The sequence below is a fragment of the Hippocampus bargibanti genome, linkage group LG07 (assembly GCF_051943395.1).
Source record: "Hippocampus bargibanti isolate YZ-2025 linkage group LG07, ASM5194339v1, whole genome shotgun sequence".
NCBI lineage: Eukaryota > Metazoa > Chordata > Actinopteri > Syngnathiformes > Syngnathidae > Hippocampus > Hippocampus bargibanti.
The window spans coordinates 2,073,097-2,091,888 of NC_142740.1; the positions used below are offsets into that span (position 1 = coordinate 2,073,097).

Genomic DNA, 18,792 nt, shown 5'->3' on the forward strand with positions numbered 1-18,792 from the left:
TCATTTCATTCCTCTACAGATTTGTTTGTGTGTATACGTGGAAACTCTCCACAATTCACCACTGGACTAAATTACACGTCGGGAACATCCGAGAGTGTTTTTATGTCCGGTGACAGTGGGACGACACTCCCGTGGACGTGGACAGTCGGCGTGTCCCGACCCAGTTGACGGACATCTGTGCAATCCTATGATACCTCCGAATCATTTCCACTGGTTTTACCCCCTCCAACGCTCCGCGGCCAACTTCGGACAAGTTCACGCCACGAAAACGCCGTGAAGTTGGAAGACACTGCCAAAATGTCCGTGGCAGGCTTAAAGAAGCAGTTTTATAAAGCCAGTCAGGTTTGTGCAACTTTTCTTCTTCAGCCCTGTTCGCCACCACTACCCCTGCTTGAGTTCGGCTAGCTAACAAACTCTCGTAGTTAGCTTCGCTTAGCATCCAAGCTAACGCGATTGAGTTTATGCTAATGATGATTAACTGTGAACCTCAGTTTTGTTCCATGTGCACTAACACGTAAAAAAGCAAATGTTGCATTCCACGATGCGTTTGTTGTTTTTTTAAGTATGTTTCGTGTGTTTGTTCTCCTTCTCCCACACCCCGAAGCTAATTAAAGTGGAGGTGGATCTTCATGGCGTTTCTTTCCCTTTGAATGTTTTTTTTTTATATACCAAAGGTCACCAACCAACCGACCGATCGTTCTTTCAGCCTCGCGATGAGTCACGGTTGAGAAGCAAACAACTTTTCAACGTATTTGGAAATGTGTCAACTTTCTGGAAGACCTGATGACCCTTTTTCCACTCCAGCTGTGTCGTGAACTTTTTTTTTTTTGGTTATTTAAATCTAGGAGTTTCACAAATCAGCCAAGGGACATAGATTGTGGACCTCCCACTGATATCTTTGGCCATACAATCGATGAGTATTCATACCTGTCAACCCAATAACTGCCTTTATGATTACAATTCCCGTATAAAAGTTGTAGTACACCGTACATTATTTGAAATGATGAAAAAAGAACGCTAACACAAGCGGAAATGCAGTTTACTGCGCATGCGTACATTATGTTTTCATAATTGACCGTACGCAGCGATAAAGAATATTTACATATGATCGAGTATTACCCCTTATTAATGATTGCAATTCCCCTTATTAAGCGATAATAAACCTGACAAACACAACCTGACACATAATTATTTACTTTTAGCAAGAATAAAAACAGAGATAGAAAAAAAACAAAGGTAATTTGTTTAAATTATTTTACTTACTTAATACACACCACAAGCAATTATTTAAAATATTTCAGCACGAGATGACACTGGATTTTGGCTACATTCAATAGCTATCTAATGGCTATCTAATAGCTATCTACTACTTAGCTGGCTACTAGCTATCTAGCTATGTATTAGCTATCTAGGTAGCTATCTATTGGCTATTTATTAGCTAGCTAGCTAGCTTTCTATTTGAGTTACTTCCGGCTTTAGTGAAGGCTGGCGCGTGTGGCCACCGCTGCTCACCCACAAAAAAACTCCTGTGACTGTAAAGGTATGAGTATTTATAGTAAATATGGGACATCTACGACTATTTCTCCTACTCAACTCGGGCCAGGATTCTCTATAAGAATGTGTTTTTTTTTTCACCACCCCTGCTGATCTAAGCAGGAAAGACATTTTGGTTTCTGCCTCGCGCTTCCTGTCAAGAAAACAGACAGATCCCTGACGGTTAGAACGTGTTGCAATATCAGGCGAGCTTGTGTAAATAAACAACAGAAGTAGACGGTAGACATGTTTCAAAAGCTGATACAATGAATCGATGAACTCAAACCACAAAAATGAAACCAAAATATCTGCCTTTAATTTTCCACGGGAGTCATTTTCCACACTATGCGACCGTAGATCTGATTTGCGACTGTGTGTAGACATAAAATGAAATCAAGGCGCTAAGCCAGAGGAAGTTTATTTTTAGACTTAAAAAAATACAGGCAAAGTATTTGCAATTGACACTAAAAGATGGATGATCAAAGTTAGCTGGGCAATATTTACAGTGATACCTTGGCTTATGAACTTAATTGGTTCCCAGACAGAGTGTGTAAGGCGAAAAGTGTGTATCCCAAAAAATCAATTTCCAATAGGAAACCATTAAAATGAGAATAATCCGTTCCCAGGTCCCCATAAAACATAATTTTCTACTTTCTAATTTTCTGAGCCTTAAAACTACACAAAATATACCTTATTTTATGTATAATAAATGTGCTAAGATATTATAATTAAACAAATTAAATAAATAAATTAAATATAAATGTAAATTAATAAATATAAATGTAAATTTCTCCACTGCGAGACTAATAAAGGCAAATCCAATCCAATCCAATCCAATTGTGTTCTGTTTATCTGGGTTGGTAGCTTTTTGCATCAAGTGTACAGATGGCTTGTGCGGGATATATGTGGAGCCTGATTGATGGGAATTTTAACCTTGCAGTCTACACTCTGCCTTTGAACTATCAAAGTTGAAACAAGTCTAAATGTCACTGTTTTCTACCCATTTGCTCACTGTCTCTCTGTCGTCTGCCTGTCTCTTCAATGTCTAAACCACCTCCCCTCACTGCTGCGTTCTTGACCAATCACGTGGCTTTAACCGACGACTGGGGCAGGGGAATAGAGGGCCAAAACAAGCTGGCTGCCATTTTCTTTTAGGAGAACAGGCTTGTTCGCGAACGACACATCACTCATTGTGGCAACTCCATGTGTATCCCGAAAAATAGTTTGTATGCCAAGGTAAAATTTTCATACATTTAACATTTGTAAACCGAAATAGTTCGTAAGCCAAGGGGGTTCGTAAACCGAGGTATCACTGTACCTCCTTTGTTTTCCCTCGTCTCAATAACAGTTGACTCAGCTCGGATTTTCCTCACTGGAGGCATACAGGAAGCAGGACTGGATATCAGTGCCTAGCAGTGCGCACATCCTTTCTTTTTCCTTTTTTTTTACGTTCTATTTGTCTTGTGATATGCTACAAAAAATGATTTCATTCTGGTTGTCTTTGAAGCGGATTTCAAAACGGGCTTTTTTTTTGTTGATCCACAAAATATACCATACATCAGGCTCCACAAATAACCCGCACAAGCCATCTGTACACTTGATGCAAAAAGCTATCAACCCAGCTAAACAGACACAATTGATGAGGAACTAGACAAAATGATCGCAGAGAAAGCACCTACAAGGGATCATTCCTCAAGATGGTGAAAGAAGAAGGCTACGTTCCTCATCAAGTGTTTAATGCTGATGAAAGCAGCCACTCCATTTCATCAAGCCATCAACGACCATCACAAAGGTAAATAAAACAACTTTATTATACGGTGCAGTTTATTTCTTTAATTATAATACCGTAGCACATTTATTATACATAAAATAAGGTATATTTTGTGTAGTTGTAAGGCTTATTTAGTAGAAAATTATGTTTTAGGGTGACCTGGGAACGGATTATTCTCATTTTAATGGTTTCCTATGGGAACCCAGAATCCCCCGTAGACGTGAATGTTGGATTTCTGTGCGTTAGCAAAGACAATCTTTTAGCGTGACTGCCTCAAGGCTACGTTTCAACCTTAGCCCCAACCTTCCAAAAATGTAATTCCAAAAGGCATTCCAGTTTTAGCAAGAATTCAAACTATTTTTTTCATGATTCTATGATCCTCCTGTGACATTTGCCAGATATGGATATTACCTTTTCTTTTTTTAATTTTTAGTCGATTCTGAAACCCGAAACAGATGGCTAGCAAAAGTATGCGTACAACGTAAGGATTTAAAAAAAGTGTATTTTGTGTTTATTGTGCTTTACAAAATGGGTCACGCGGTTATTCTGCAACCCAAGGCTGTAAATCATCGGCGTTATAAAAGTCACACACGCCAGCATTCACTCAACCCAGAAGTCACTGAAAAAGATGGAAGGCTAGCTAGCTAGCTAATAGATAGCTAGTAGATAGCTAAAAGCTAGCCAGCTAATATATTTCCTGACTCAAATAGCTTGCTAGCTAGCGATATAGCTAATAGCTAGCGAGATCCACTTAATTTCAAAGCGCCTTTCAAAACTCTCAAGTTCACTTTACAGTCACAGGGTCAGTTTTTCTGTGGGTGAGCAGCGGCAGCCACACGCGCCAGCATTCACTCAACCCAGAAGTCACTCAAAAAAATTGAACGCTAGCTAGCTAATAGATAGCTAAAAGGTAGCCAGCTAATATGTTTCCTGACTCAAATAGCTTGCTAGCTAGCGATATAGCTAATAGCTAGCTAGATCCATTTAATTTCAAAGCGCCTTTCAAAACTCTCAAGTTCACTTGACAGTCACAGGGTCCGTTTTTCTGTGGGTGAGCAGCGGCAGCCACACGCGCCAGCATTCACTCAACCCAGAAGTCACTCAAAAAGATTGAAGGCTAGCTAGCTAGCTAATAGATAGCTAAAAGGTAGCCAGCTAATATGTTTCCTGACTCAAATAGCTTGCTAGCTAGCGATATAGCTAGTAGCTAGCTATATCCATTTAATTTCAAAGCGCCTTTCAAAACTCTCAAGTTCACTTGACAGTCACAGGATCAGTTTTTCTGGGCGGCCACAGGCGACAGCATTCACTCAACCCAGAAGTCACTCATAAAGATAGAAGGCTAGCTAGCTAGCTAATAGATAGCTAGTAGATAGCTAAAAGCTAGCCAGCTAATATATTTCCTGACTCAAATAGCTTGCTCGCTAGCGATATAGCTAATAGCTAGCGAGATCCACTTAATTTCAAAGCGCCTTTCAAAACTCTCAAGTTCACTTTACAGTCACAGGGTCAGTTTTTCTGTGGGTGAGCAGCGGCAGCCACACGCGCCAGCATTCACTCAACCCAGAAGTCACTCAAAAAAATTGAACGCTAGCTAGCTAGCTAATAGATAGCTAAAAGGTAGCCAGCTAATATGTTTCCTGACTCAAATAGCTTGCTAGCTAGCGATATAGCTAATAGCTAGCTAGATCCATTTAATTTCAAAGCGCCTTTCAAAACTCTCAAGTTCACTTGACAGTCACAGGGTCCGTTTTTCTGTGGGTGAGCAGCGGCAGCCACACGCGCCAGCATTCACTCAACCCAGAAGTCACTCAAAAAGATTGAAGGCTAGCTAGCTAGCTAATAGATAGCTAAAAGGTAGCCAGCTAATATGTTTCCTGACTCAAATAGCTTGCTAGCTAGCGATATAGCTAGTAGCTAGCTATATCCATTTAATTTCAAAGCGCCTTTCAAAACTCTCAAGTTCACTTGACAGTCACAGGATCAGTTTTTCTGGGCGGCCACAGGCGACAGCATTCACTCAACCCAGAAGTCACTCATAAAGATAGAAGGCTAGCTAGCTAGCTAATAGATAGCTAGTAGATAGCTAAAAGCTAGCCAGCTAATATATTTCCTGACTCAAATAGCTTGCTCGCTAGCGATATAGCTAATAGCTAGCGAGATCCACTTAATTTCAAAGCGCCTTTCAAAACTCTCAAGTTCACTTTACAGTCACAGGGTCAGTTTTTCTGTGGGTGAGCAGCGGCAGCCACACGCGCCAGCATTCACTCAACCCAGAAGTCACTCAAAAAAATTGAAGGCTAGCTAGCTAGCTAATAGATAGCTAAAAGGTAGCCAGCTAATATGTTTCCTGACTCAAATAGCTTGCTAGCTAGCGATATAGCTAGTAGCTAGCTATATCCATTTAATTTCAAAGCGCCTTTCAAAACTCTCAAGTTCACTTGACAGTCACAGGATCAGTTTTTCTGGGCGGCCACAGGCGACAGCATTCACTCAACCCAGAAGTCACTCATAAAGATAGAAGACTAGCTAGCTAGCTAATAGATAGCTAGTAGATAGCTAAAAGCTAGCCAGCTAATATATTTCCTGACTCAAATAGCTTGCTAGATAGCTATATAGCTAATAGCTAGCGAGATCCACTTAATTTCAAAGCGCCTTTCAAAACTCTCAAGTTCACTTTACAGTCACAGGGTCAGTTTTTCTGTGGGTGAGCAGCGGCAGCCACACGCGCCAGCATTCACTCAACCCAGAAGTCACTCAAAAAGATTGAAGGCTAGCTAGCTAGCTAATAGATAGCTAAAAGGTAGCCAGCTAATATGTTTCCTGACTCAAATAGCTTGCTAGCTAGCGATATAGCTAATAGCTAGCTAGATCCATTTAATTTCAAAGCGCCTTTCAAAACTCTCAAGTTCACACAAGTTCACACACAGGATCAGTTTTTCTGGGCGGCCACAGGCGACAGCAGTCACTCAACCCAGAAGTCACTCAAAAAGATAGAAGGCTAGCTAGCTAGCTAATAGATAGCTAAAAGCTAGCTAGCTAATATGTTGAATGAGTTAAAAGCAACGGAATGGACCTCAAAAAGGCTGTAGAATTTGTTTTTTGTTTTTTGCACCAAAAACAATCCCGTTAAGTAAATGGCGGCGCTTTGTCTGTCGATCAAGTGTGTGGATGTGTCTATTAAAACCTTATGGGCCTCATGAAATGAGCTCACCCTTTTATACTCCACCCCCTGTCCTCCATTTTCTAACCCCCATGGCTCTTTGTCTTCCTCCTCTCTGCCGCCGCTAGATGGTGAGTGAGAAAGTTGGCGGCGCCGAAGGAACCAAACTTGATGACGACTTCAGAGATCTGGAGCGGGTAAGCGGGCAATGTCTTGGTTTCAAAAAAAATGGAACAAAGCGAGTAGCTAACAATCGCAAAAACAAAATGGGGGTCTTAGTACTTAAGTACCTAGTACTTAAATAAAGCCAACCGTCAATTTCAAGAAAATCCTTGCTCATTCCTTATCTAATTTTTTATAGGAAAATATGATTGTCATAATTATGTTTATTATTGATAATAATAATCAATTTTGTTGAAAAGCGCCTTTCAAAGCTCTCAAGGAGACTTTACCTCTCCAGTAATTTTGTAGTCTCCTTGAGAGTTTTGAAAGGCACTCATAAATAAAATGTATTATTATTGTTATTATTATGACAATTATTTTTATTAGTATTATTATTATGACAATCACAAAACAGGCACATAGATAAAACCATGGATCAAATTATGAATAGTAACAAGAGATATATTTATTATTTTTTAGTAGAAAAAGATTATTATTCCTTTTATTGTTATGTTTATTATTGTGTTCAATAATAATAACAATAATAATGATCATGATGATAATAATGCATTTATTTATGAGTGCCTTTCAAAGCTTTCAAGGACACTTTACCTCTCCAGTAATTTTGTAGTGTCCTTCAGAGCTTTGAAAGGCGCTTATAGATAAAATGTATTATTATTATTATTATTATTATTATTATTATTATTATTATTATCACAAAACAGGCACTTAAATAAAACCACAAATAAAATTATAACTAGATTAGTATTTTTTTTAATAGGAAAAGAAGATTATTATGTTTATACTTATGTTTAGTATTGTATTTATTATTGATGATAATAATAATCAATTTTATTGATAAGCGACTTTCAAAGCTCTCAAGGACAATATATTATTATTAAATTTAAAAAAGTAAATTTCTCCACTGCGAGACTAATAAAGGCCAATCCAATTATTATTAGTATTAGTATTAGTACTAGTAGTAATAGTAGTATTAATACAATCACAAAACAGGCACATAAATAAAACCACAAATAAAATTATGAATAGAAACAAGCGTTTTTTTTTTTTATTTTTAATTTACATTTTGTTAAATTCTTGGAATTTTATTTGCAATTGAATCTCTTGCCGTTTCCTTGTAGAAAGTGGACGTGACCAGTAAGGCTGTCGCAGAAATGATCTCCAAAACATCTGAATATCTCCAACCCAACCCCGGTGAGCGACAAATAATGCCCTTTCTTTGCATATTTCCGATATTCCAACGCGAGATTTTCATCAGCTTCTTTCTCTCCCGTTCCCTGTCGTAGCATCGAGGGCCAAACTGTCCATGTTGAACACCATGTCGAAAATCCGCGGTCAGGTGAAGAACCCCGGCTACCCCCAAGCTGAGGGGCTTCTGGGAGAATGCATGACCAAGTACGGGAGAGAACTGGGAGAGGAGACCAACTTTGGTAAGTTAGGTCGAAGAGAAGGTTTCTTCAGCCATCATCTGTACTTCTTTCTCCTAACAAGGAAATGGCTGCCGACTTTATTTTGTCCTCTATTCCCCGCCCCCAGTCTTCGTTTAAAGCTGCACGTGATTGGTCAAAAATGCAGCAGTGGCGGGGTGACAGAAACACAGAGCTGCAAATTAAAATAGATAGGCAGACGACGGAGAGTGAGAAAATGGATCGAAAACACAGTGAAATTTGCACCCGTTTCAACTTTAATGATGGTTCAAAGGCAGAGTGTAGACTGCAAGGTTAAAATATACCATCAATCAGGCTCCACAAATTACCTTGTTCCTCATCAATTGTGGAACAATGTGTGGATCGCACAAACCATCTGTACACTTGATGCAAAGAGCTATCAACCCTGCTAAACGGAACACAATTGATGAGGAACAAGGTAAAATTATCGCAAGTGTTTAATTCTTATTTATTTAATTATAATACCATAGCACATTTATTATTCATAAAATAAGGTATATTTTGTAGCTTTAAGGTTTAGAAAATTAGAAAGTAGAACATAATTTTTCATGGGGACCTGGGAACGGATTATTCTCATTTTAATGGTTTCCTATGGGAAATAATTTTTTGGGATACAAACTTTTCGCCTTACACACTCTGTCTGGGAACCAATTAAATTCGTAATTTTTTATTTTATTTTTTGGTTGCAAAACGTTAAGCCGCTTTATCGTGTCGCTGAGATGTTCATATCCACCTCCAGGTGGCGCCCTGGTGGAAGTTGGGGAAGCCATGAAGAGAATGGCGGAAGTGAAAGACTCGCTGGACATTGACGTCAAACAGAATTTCATCGATCCCTTGCAAGGCCTCTGCGACAAGGACCTCCGAGAAATACAGGTTTTTATTTTAACCCCCGACGTGACATGCCGCATTTTGCGAAAAGCGGACGCTTTATGTTGTCTTCACTTTAAGTGCGCCTTATAGCTATCTGGCTAGCTAGCTTGCTTTGTAGCTGGCTATTTATTAGCTATATGACAATCTAGCTAGTTAGTTAACTGTCTAGCTGGCTATCTATTAGCTATAAATTAGCTAGCTAGCTAGCTTTCTATCTATTTGAGTAACTTTTGGGTAGAGTGAATGCTGGCGATTGTGGCTGCCGCTGCTCACCTGCATAAAAAAAGGATCCTGCGACTGTAAAGTGACCTTGAGAGTTTTGAAAGGCGCTTATAAATGAAATATCTTATTATTATTATTATTATTATTATTATTACAGTAAAGTCTCGTTATATCGATATTCAAGGGAGTCCGAAAAAATATCGATATAACCGGGACTATCGATATATCCGACCCTGTTTGCATGTAATTTTCTCCGTGCGTGCATAGAAATAGTATCGATATAACCGGGACTATCGATATATCCGATATCGATATAACGAGACTTTACTGTATTATTATTATTATTATGGTTATGGTTATTATGGTTAGTATGATGATGACAGTTTTGAAAGGCGCTTATAAATGAAATATATTATTATTATTATTATGAATATTATGATGGTGATTATTATGATGGTGATGATGATTATTATGATTATGATGATTATTTTGATGATGCTTATTATTATGATGCTTATGATTATTATGGTGATTATGATTAGTTATTATTGTTATTATTATTGTTGTTATTATTGTTGTTATCATTGTTATTATTTTTATTATTGTTATTATTATTGTTGTTATTATTGTTGTTATCATTGTTATTATTTTTATTATTTATTATTATTATTTTTATTATTTATTATTTATTATTATTTGCATTATTTATTATTATTATTTGTATTATTATTTGTATTATTATTATTATTATTATTATTATTATTATTATTATTATTATTATTATTATTATGGAGACATTTTGTGATTCCTTCGCTCGCAGCACCATCTCAAGAAACTGGAAGGTCGCCGCCTGGATTACGACTACAAAAAAAAACGTCAGGGCAAAATTCCCGATGAGGACATCCGACAAGCTTTGGAGAAGTTTCACGAGTCGAAGGAAGTGGCCGAAACCAGCATGTATAACTTGCTGGAGACCGACGTGAGCGCTCGCTCGGATTATTTCCGCTCGAGCGTCCGATTGCTTGGATTGTAATTTGGTCAGGACGCCATTTTGTGTCTAGATTGAACAAGTGAGCCAGCTCTCGTCTTTGGTGGAATCTCAGCTGCAGTATCACCGGCAAGCGGTTCAGGTCCTGGAGGAGCTGTCTGACAAGCTTGGAGAAAGGTGTGCGGGCGCTAACGCTAACTCATTCGCTGCCGGACAATGTGCAAAAATGTGTCCACTCCAGTGCCAGGGTTTTTGTCATTTTCACTCAAATTGCAGGACCAACAGAATTATTACATTTTAGGACGACATAAACGTTCAATTCAGCGTAAGAAAGCTTAGACTTTCATCAGGACAAATATAGTTAATTCCTAAGTTGTATGAATCTGGAGTTATCTGAGATTTAAATGGGGGCGACTGTCCAAAATACAATGCAATACATACATATTGGTTTATAATTGCTATCTATTCATTTTGTATTAGCTGTATTCGCTAGGTATCAGCTATCTATTTGCGAGCTATTAGCTATCTATTCGCTAGCTATTAGCGATCTATTCTTGAGCTAATAGCTATTTGCTAGCTATTAGCTATCTATTCACTAGCTATTAGCTATCTGTTCTCTAGCTAATAGCTATTTGCTAGCTATTAGCTATCTATTCGCTGTACAAAATGATAATAATAATAATAATACATTTGATTTCTAAGCGCCTTTCAAAACTCTCAAGGTCACTTTACAGTCACAGTTTAAGTTTTCCTGTGGATGAGCAGCGGCAGCCACACGCGCCGGCGTTCACTCAACCTGGAAGAAACTCAAATAGATAGAAAGCTAGCTAGCTAAGAGTTAGCTAATAATCACTCAACCCGGAAGTAACTCAAATAGATAAAAAGCTAGCTAGCTATCTCAGAGTTAGCCAATAATCACTCAACCCGGAAGTAACTCAAATAGATAGAAAGCTAGCTAAGAGGTATCTAATAAACACTCAATCCTGAAGTAACTTAAATAGATGGAAAACTAGCTAGCTAGCTAGCTAAGAGTTGGCTTATAATCACTCAAACCGGTTACACTTTTTACACTACTAAATTCGGGAATGGCAACAAATACGTTTAAAGCCTTTTTTGACTGACTTGATAGTAGACCACAGCGCCACCCAACATTTTGTGGCCAAGTGTGGTACTGCAATGACGACTCCACACAAACTGACGGATACGATTGCCGAATCAAAAGCGTCACGTGATTGACAAGCCGTCACGTGATTGACATGCTGAATCTTTCCCACCAGGATGAACGAGGCCCAGTCCCGACCACGACGCGAATACACGCCCAAACCCAAACCTCTGTTTGACTTCGGTGAAGACAACCACTCCAACGGGGGCTACACCACCTCGATGGCTCCGCCCCCTTCTCGCAACTCAGGTGAGGACACTCATTAATTCATTTTGGAAGAGAGGACGCACAAAATGGCCGACGATTTCGGGGGGGAAAAAAACGCAGCGGCGATTTGAGGACACGTCTGTTTTCTGTGAAACTGAGCCGAGAAACATTCCAGCCATTTCCAACGCGATTGCGCAACACCATCATGAGTCAGCGAAACTCGAGCAGGGATATGTCACACATCTGGCGCGCGTGTGTCTTTGTATGACTATTCTTGTGAGGACCACTAACATTTCATACCATACGTAGTGAGGAACTTTTGGTCGGTCCTCACATTTTTCATTTTAAAGGCTTCTAGAGGGTCTATATATGCACCTGTTAAAGTTTCAGAGAGGTCCTCACAAATTCACCCAAAATTATTTTTGGTGTGTATTTTCATTTCACTTGGTGGATACACACACTCAATGTGTGTGTTTATGTTTGTGTGTGTGCGTAGTTAACGAGAGGAAAAAGTTCATACCACTAAAAGTAAAATGATATTTTAACCAAATTCACTGCAGGGGTGAGGACTTCGAATGTACCCATTCAGAGTCCTCACTCCTGCTGTTATTTCCGTTTCAAGTCCACTTTTTATTGCTTTGTTTTTAAAGAAGTTGAAGTGGGAAATGGGGTGACATTTAGTGTTCACATGTAACACTTGTTCTTCTCTAAACTTATCAGCAACGGTGGTCCTCACTCCTTATCTGGAGTTATCCGGACCTAACAACACCATTGAAACAAGAATGTGTGTGTGTGTTTGTATGACTAATCCCTTGAGGACCACTAACATTTTATACCATACGTAGTGAGGACATTTTTGACATGTGAGGACCTTTTGGTCAGTCCTCACATTTTTCATTCTAAAGGCTTCTAGAGGGTCGATGCATCTGCTAAAGTTTCAGAGAGGTCCTCACAAATTCACCCAAAATGATTTTTGGTGTGTATTTTCATTTCACTTGGATACGCACACTTTTTACTCACTGTGTGTGTTTATGTGTGTGTGTGTGCGCGTGTTTAATGAGAGGAAAAAGTTCATACCACAAAAAGTAAAACGATATTTTAACCAAATTCACCACAGCGGTGAGGACTTTGAATGTACCCTTTCAGAGTCTTCACTCCACTTTTTATTTCTTTGTTTTTAAAGAAGTTGACGTGGGAAATGGGGTGACATTTAGTGTTCAAATGTAACACTAGTTCTTCTTTAAACTTATCAGCAACGGTGGTCCTCACTCCTTATCCGGACCTCACAAAACCATTGAAACAGGACTGTGTGTGTGTGTGTGTGTGTGTGTGTGTGCCTGTGTGTGTGCGTGTGTGTGTGTGTGTAGCTCTCTTGGCTGGCCATTGTCTGACTGATCTTGGTCCTCTTCCCCCATGACATCACCAGAACGATCAATTCACTGGGCCCGATTCTCTTTACGGAAGCAAACATTGCATGAGTAAAAGTGGGCGGAGCATGTTTGTGGCTACGTGTTGCGTAGAAAGCAGAACACAAACTAAATTGTTGAGGTTTCAAACTCTGAATTGAATGTTTATATAGTCCTAAAACTCAATCTTTTTGGGGGTCCTGCAATTTGAGTGACAATGACAAAAACCCTGGCACTGGAGAGGAAACAAATTTTTGCACATTGTCTGGCAGTGAATGAGTTAAAATTAAAAATGTGTAAGTAGAGTCGCGTTTAATTATTATTATTATTTTTTTTTTTTTAAATAACCACCACTGACTGAGGCGATGACGCCACTAGCAACCCTCAGGATGTTGTGACACACTGTGGTTTAAAAACTCCTACTTTCCTCGAACGCAGCCCCGGAGCAGCCCAGCTGTAAGGCGCTCTACGACTTTGAACCGGAGAACGAGGGCGAACTGGGTTTCCGCGAGGGCGACATCATCACGCTGACCAATCAGATTGACGAGAACTGGTATGAGGGGATGCTCAACAGCCAGTCGGGATTTTTCCCACTCAACTACGTGGAGGTACTGGTTCCGTTGCCCCACTAAGGTGGAATTTGGTCCACATGAGAGCCGATCCCACCATCATGGAGGACGGACTCTTGAATCCTCAATGATTTCTAGACCGAGACAAAGCAAGCATGCAAAGCTCAGGTTTGATGCAATACCCCTCCCCCCGTCTCCCTCAGTTTCAAATTTGAGCGCCTCAGTGACGACACCTGCTGGCCACTCTGATATTTTTTTTTTTTAATAGAAAAATCTGACTTGAGATTTGAACCACACCGTCGCAGCCTCATGTTTTCTTAGTAACAAATGTTACCTGTGGAAGGCATTTGGAGCATTTATTCCAGAACCTTGATCGCTAGTTTAAAGGACAACCGACACCATTTTTTTGTTTTCCTAACTGACATCAGAAAAACGTTTTATAGCATCGAAAATACCCAAAACACACAGGCTGATATTTTTAGTTAATTGCTTTCTTGTTACTCATCCAGTTACGAATATGATTCAAATAGTTCTGAAGAGGAAAGCATACATGTTTGCAATCGATTAAAGAAGTCCTTCCGTATCAATTCAAGCCGTCAGAACTCCAATGTAGCGTCCCAGAAAATGCACAGTTAAATGCAAAACGCCAATAAAAATGACTTAAAGTGTCCCAAAAGTACTTCAAAATGACCTCGGAGATACCGAGTTTCAGAAGGTCCCGCCCCCTTACTCGTGATGTCACGCCAGGACCTCTTTGCCTTGCTCTAGAATGAAAACAATGGCTTCAGATTCGGAGAAGATACTTTCTTGTTACTCATCCGGTTATGAATATGATTCAAATAGTTCTGAAGAGGAAAGCATAAATGTTTGCAATCCATTAAAGGAGTCCTTCCGTATCAATTCGAGCCGTCAGGACTCCAGAAAATGCACAAGATGGCGCCCAAGCTCCGTTGGAAATGGGCTGATTTGTCTGCTGGGAATTTTGTGTCAACTAATATCAAATAGTAGTCTTGGTGCAACACACAACGATTCACCATCTCATTATTTATGTGTTTTCCTTCTAATTTCGGCATCAACACGAAGTTTTCAGACCAAACAAAGTACCCAAAATGCATTGTGTGTCACTTTTTCGGTCCGGGGCGTTCCTTGAGTGACGTCACGTCAGGAATCATCAACTCGATAACAAGACTTCCTGAATATTCAGCGCGAGTCTTAAAATGTAAAACATCGCTACATGCGGTGGTATCTTAATCCTAAAATACGCTCAGTAGAAGTCATTTGAAGTGATTTTACAAATTATGGACACAACATGTCCGGAGGCGTCGGTTGTCCTTTAAACTGGAAATCAAGAATATAGCCACCAAATAGCCTTCAGTTTCTTTGCCTTTTCAATGGGTTCACTCCAGTCTTTCCTTATAGCATGTCCGTGATGCTAGCATCACTTGACAAATGCACGTTTAACCCGTTTTGTTTCAATCTATGTCCCGATGACCCCGATGTTAGAAACCATTTTACACACGCAGTGCCTGAAATAACGACGCTGCTGGCAGCGCTTGTATCTTTTTTTTGTCCGTAATGTGAAATTCTTATGTCACACTTCCATTTTTTTTTGGGGGGGGGGGGGTGGAAATCACCAAAGTGGAATAGCCCAACAGTTGGACAAGTTTTTAATTCAACTCCTTCAAAATACCGAATACACTTTTTTAAAGTACAGTGATACCTCGGTTTACGAACCCCTTGGCTTACGAACGTTACATTTATGAATATTTTACCTTTGCATACAAACTATTTTTCGGGATACACACGGAGCTGTCACAAAGAGTGACGTGTCGTTCGCGAACTAGCCCCTTCTCCTAACATGAAAATGGCAACTGGCTTGTTTTTGTCCTCTATCCCCAGTCGTCGGTTAAAGCCACGTGATTGGTTAAGAACGCAGCAGTGAGGGGAGGTGGTTTAAACATTAAAGAGACAGGCAGACGACAGAGAGAGAGTGACAAAATGGATAGAAAACTGTGAAATTTGGACTCGTTTCAACTTTAATAGTTCAAAGGCAGAGTGTAGTCAGAAAGGTTAAAATTAGAAAGTAGAAAATTACGTTTTATGATGACCTGGGAACGGATTATTCTCATTTGAATGGTTTCCTATGGGAAATTAATTTTTGGGATACACACTTTTCGCCTTACACACTCTGTCTGGGAACCAATTAAGTTTGTAAGCCAAGGTATCACTGTATTCCTTTAGCGTGACGGTCATTCTGACTCTCACGCAGTCCAGAAACAGGGAAGGAAAGAGCTAAGAGACATTAGCGTAGCATTATACCGCAACCATTTCCGGTGCGGAGTGGCTAAAATCATTTCACCTGGTGTTTTGTGATACATTGGAACACTTTTTAAAATGCCTTAAGAGTTTGAAAGAATTTGAAGTTCCTCCACTCACTTCAATCTAGGCACTCGGTCAACGAAATGGCGCCAAGAATCCATTTGAGGATTCCAAAACTCGGTTAAAGGGAAAACGTATACTTTAATTCGCAAATGTTTTTTAACCATTTTGTCAGTGTTTTTGTGTATTTACCAGCCCCCTCACCTCGCAGAACCAGAGCGCCACCATGTTGTGGTCCTTATCTAATATGTTTACACGTGGTATCATAGCACTGTGCTGTGGATTGCTAACCGTTTTAAGGAAAATGAACGCCAAAAAAAATGCTTTGAGTGCCATTTTTGGTACAAAAAAAAGGTTGTAAACCAAAAACGAATGGAGTCGTCCACAATGTCTAACCCGTGGCTCTTTTACAACACTACAGACTGTTTCCTTACATAAACGCAGATTTTTTTAATTCTTTTTTGGGGGGGAGGGGATATACCGGGTGACCCAAAAAGATGCGTAACCATGAAAATTTCACTTGTGGCTTTGATGACAATGAGGTTTAAAATCTTAGCGAAAGAAAATTTGAAAGTAGAGCAAAAGAAGCTATTGTTTTATAAAACAGCAAAACCCTTCACTAAATCGCCATGGTGGGGTTAGGTTCAATTTGGATTGTTCCTATAACTGACTTCTTAGGCAACAAGGTTATGCTGATGAGGTGATACCAGATCAAATGGGGCAATCGGGCCAGTCGTAGACCCCATACTCAGTCAGGACAATAGAAGTAATCAGTGTAGCCGCAGGGAGTAGTCCTCTGCTCCCCCCAACCTGAGGGCAGGGACCTATCATAGCACAGTCCGGCACCGCCACGTTTGGACAGTAGGGATATATATATATAGGGCCGAAACTACCAGTAAGACTTTAGTTTGCTGACGAAGCTTCTTGGATAAGAAGTGAAACGAACTGGACAGCCGAAACTACCGTTAAAATGGTGGACATTTGGCACACATCTTGGGAAAGCCATAAATTGACTAAAAAGTGACATAAATAGCTGAAACTCTGGTGAATTGTCTTCCATATACTGAATAATATGTGGTTGTAATTTGAAATAAATAGCTTTTTAATCGGAGCCACAATTGACATTTTTATGGGTACACATCTTTTTGGGTCACCTTGTGTATTATTTTACATTTCAAAAAGTCCCATTCATTTACGGATTGTAAAATGCGTCGTTTTTGTGTAGTCTGTGTAGTCTGTCTTAAATATTCAACTGAAGTCGTTCTTATTCGTATTCGTATTCAGGCTCACTATAGTATTATTTTTATATCCAACCCAATTATGAAAAAAAATGCATGTAGTCCTTTATGATATTCATTATTGTTGTACCTTGTCAAATGTTAGAAATAAGCCCCTTTTTACCTCTGGTTATGAGAACTGAATTTTAACCACAATTTTGTTTTTTTTGGCTCTTTTATTACCATTATTTGTATGTGCATCTTTGTCTGACCATTCTCCACTTCTTATAATAAAAAAAGACAAAAAAAAATATTGAATTTATTTTCTAATAATACGTCTGTGTAAGCTCTCAGTCGTACAGGAGTGGTCCATCCATCGATGAAAAGGTTTCTTCAGCCGTCATCTGTACGTCTTTGAAGGTTTCGGACGTTTCGCTTCTTATACAAGAGGCTTCGTCAGCGAACAAAAATATTTTGCTGGTAGTTGCGGCCCTATGTTGGCAGTACATGTGCACCTAAAAGCTAGCAACCACTCATTTGACGACAATGAGGTTAAAATCTTAGCAAAAGAAAATAGATGGTTTAAAAGGGACGTAAAAGAAGCTATTTTCATAAAACAGCAAAACCCTCCACTAAATCGCCAAGGTGGGGTGAGGTTCAATTTGGATCATTCCTACCACCGACTTCTTATGCAACATAGGCTATAGATAGATTTTAAATCTTATTTAAATCATATCAGATTTTAAATCTTAGCTAAATAAAATAGATGGTTTGAAAGGGGCGTAAAAGAAGCTATTTTCATAAAACAGCAAAACCCTCCACTAAATCGCTATGGTGGGGTGAGGTTCAATTTGAATCGTTCGTACAACAGACTTCTTAGGCAACATAGGCTTAGTTATGCTGATGAGGTGATACCAGAGCAAAAGGGGCAATCAGGCCAGTCGTACACCCCATACTTAGGCAGCACAATAGAAGTAATCAGTCAGTACAGTAGAAGTAATCAGTGTAGCCACAGGGAGTAGTCCTGTGCTCCCCCCCAACTTGAGAAAAGGGACCAATCATAGCAGAGTCTGGCACCGCCACGTCTGGACAGTAGGAATATATATAGGGCCGAAACTACCAGCAAAAGATTTTAGTTTGCTGATGAAGCTTCTTGGATGAGAAGCGAAACGTCCGACACCTTGAAAGAAGTACAGATGACGGCTGAAGAAACCTTTTCATTTTCTGATACTGTAATACACAAAAAAAAGTGTCTTTAAATATTTCCAGTGTGTATTGGTTGAAAGAACAGTCTTATGGCATCGTCCTGTTTTCATGACGTTGCAATAATAAATATTTTTTAAAAAATCATAGAAGAAGAAATAAGCCCATGATACAGTTCCTCTTCCTGGAGCCCCAAAACAAATTAAGAAATGGCGTTTTCGATACAGTGTAACCTCAACAAATGTGAACATTCACAAAATGACTTTTTGCCCCACCCAATCAATGTTTGTGACGATGAAACGTGGCTCTGATTGCACTCCTCACTGAACGCCACTCAACTGGCTGTAGACGTGCTCCAGGATTTGAGAGTAGGCTTGGTCCTTGGGGGCGTGGCAGCTCAGCGAGCCCTTTAATTGGGGGGAATAGAGGAACAAAGAAGCATTTACGTCTGTGTAATAATAATAATAATAA

General features: G+C 39.5%; 2 protein-coding genes across 3 annotated transcripts in view; one reads left to right on the forward strand and one right to left on the reverse strand.

Moving 5' to 3' along the window:
* Positions 1-17,383, forward strand: sh3gl1b (SH3-domain GRB2-like 1b). Its single transcript, XM_089000719.1, has 9 exons — positions 1-342; positions 6,596-6,664; positions 7,772-7,844; positions 7,937-8,080; positions 8,838-8,971; positions 10,011-10,169; positions 10,252-10,355; positions 11,456-11,589; positions 13,392-17,383. The coding sequence occupies exons 1-9, from the start codon at positions 298-300 to the stop codon at positions 13,583-13,585; spliced, it is 1,056 nt and encodes a 351-aa protein (XP_088856845.1). The 5' UTR covers positions 1-297; the 3' UTR covers positions 13,586-17,383.
* mpnd (MPN domain containing) overlaps positions 15,138-18,792 on the reverse strand; it is a 16,177-nt gene continuing 12,522 nt past the window's right edge. For both annotated transcript variants that reach the window (XR_016115539.1, XM_089000718.1), the window contains one exon: positions 15,138-18,728. Coding sequence is in view for 1 of the 2 variants with exons in the window: in XM_089000718.1 (XP_088856844.1) it covers positions 18,642-18,728 (87 nt within the window). In the remaining variant the exon portion in view is untranslated. The remainder of the gene's footprint in view (positions 18,729-18,792) is intronic.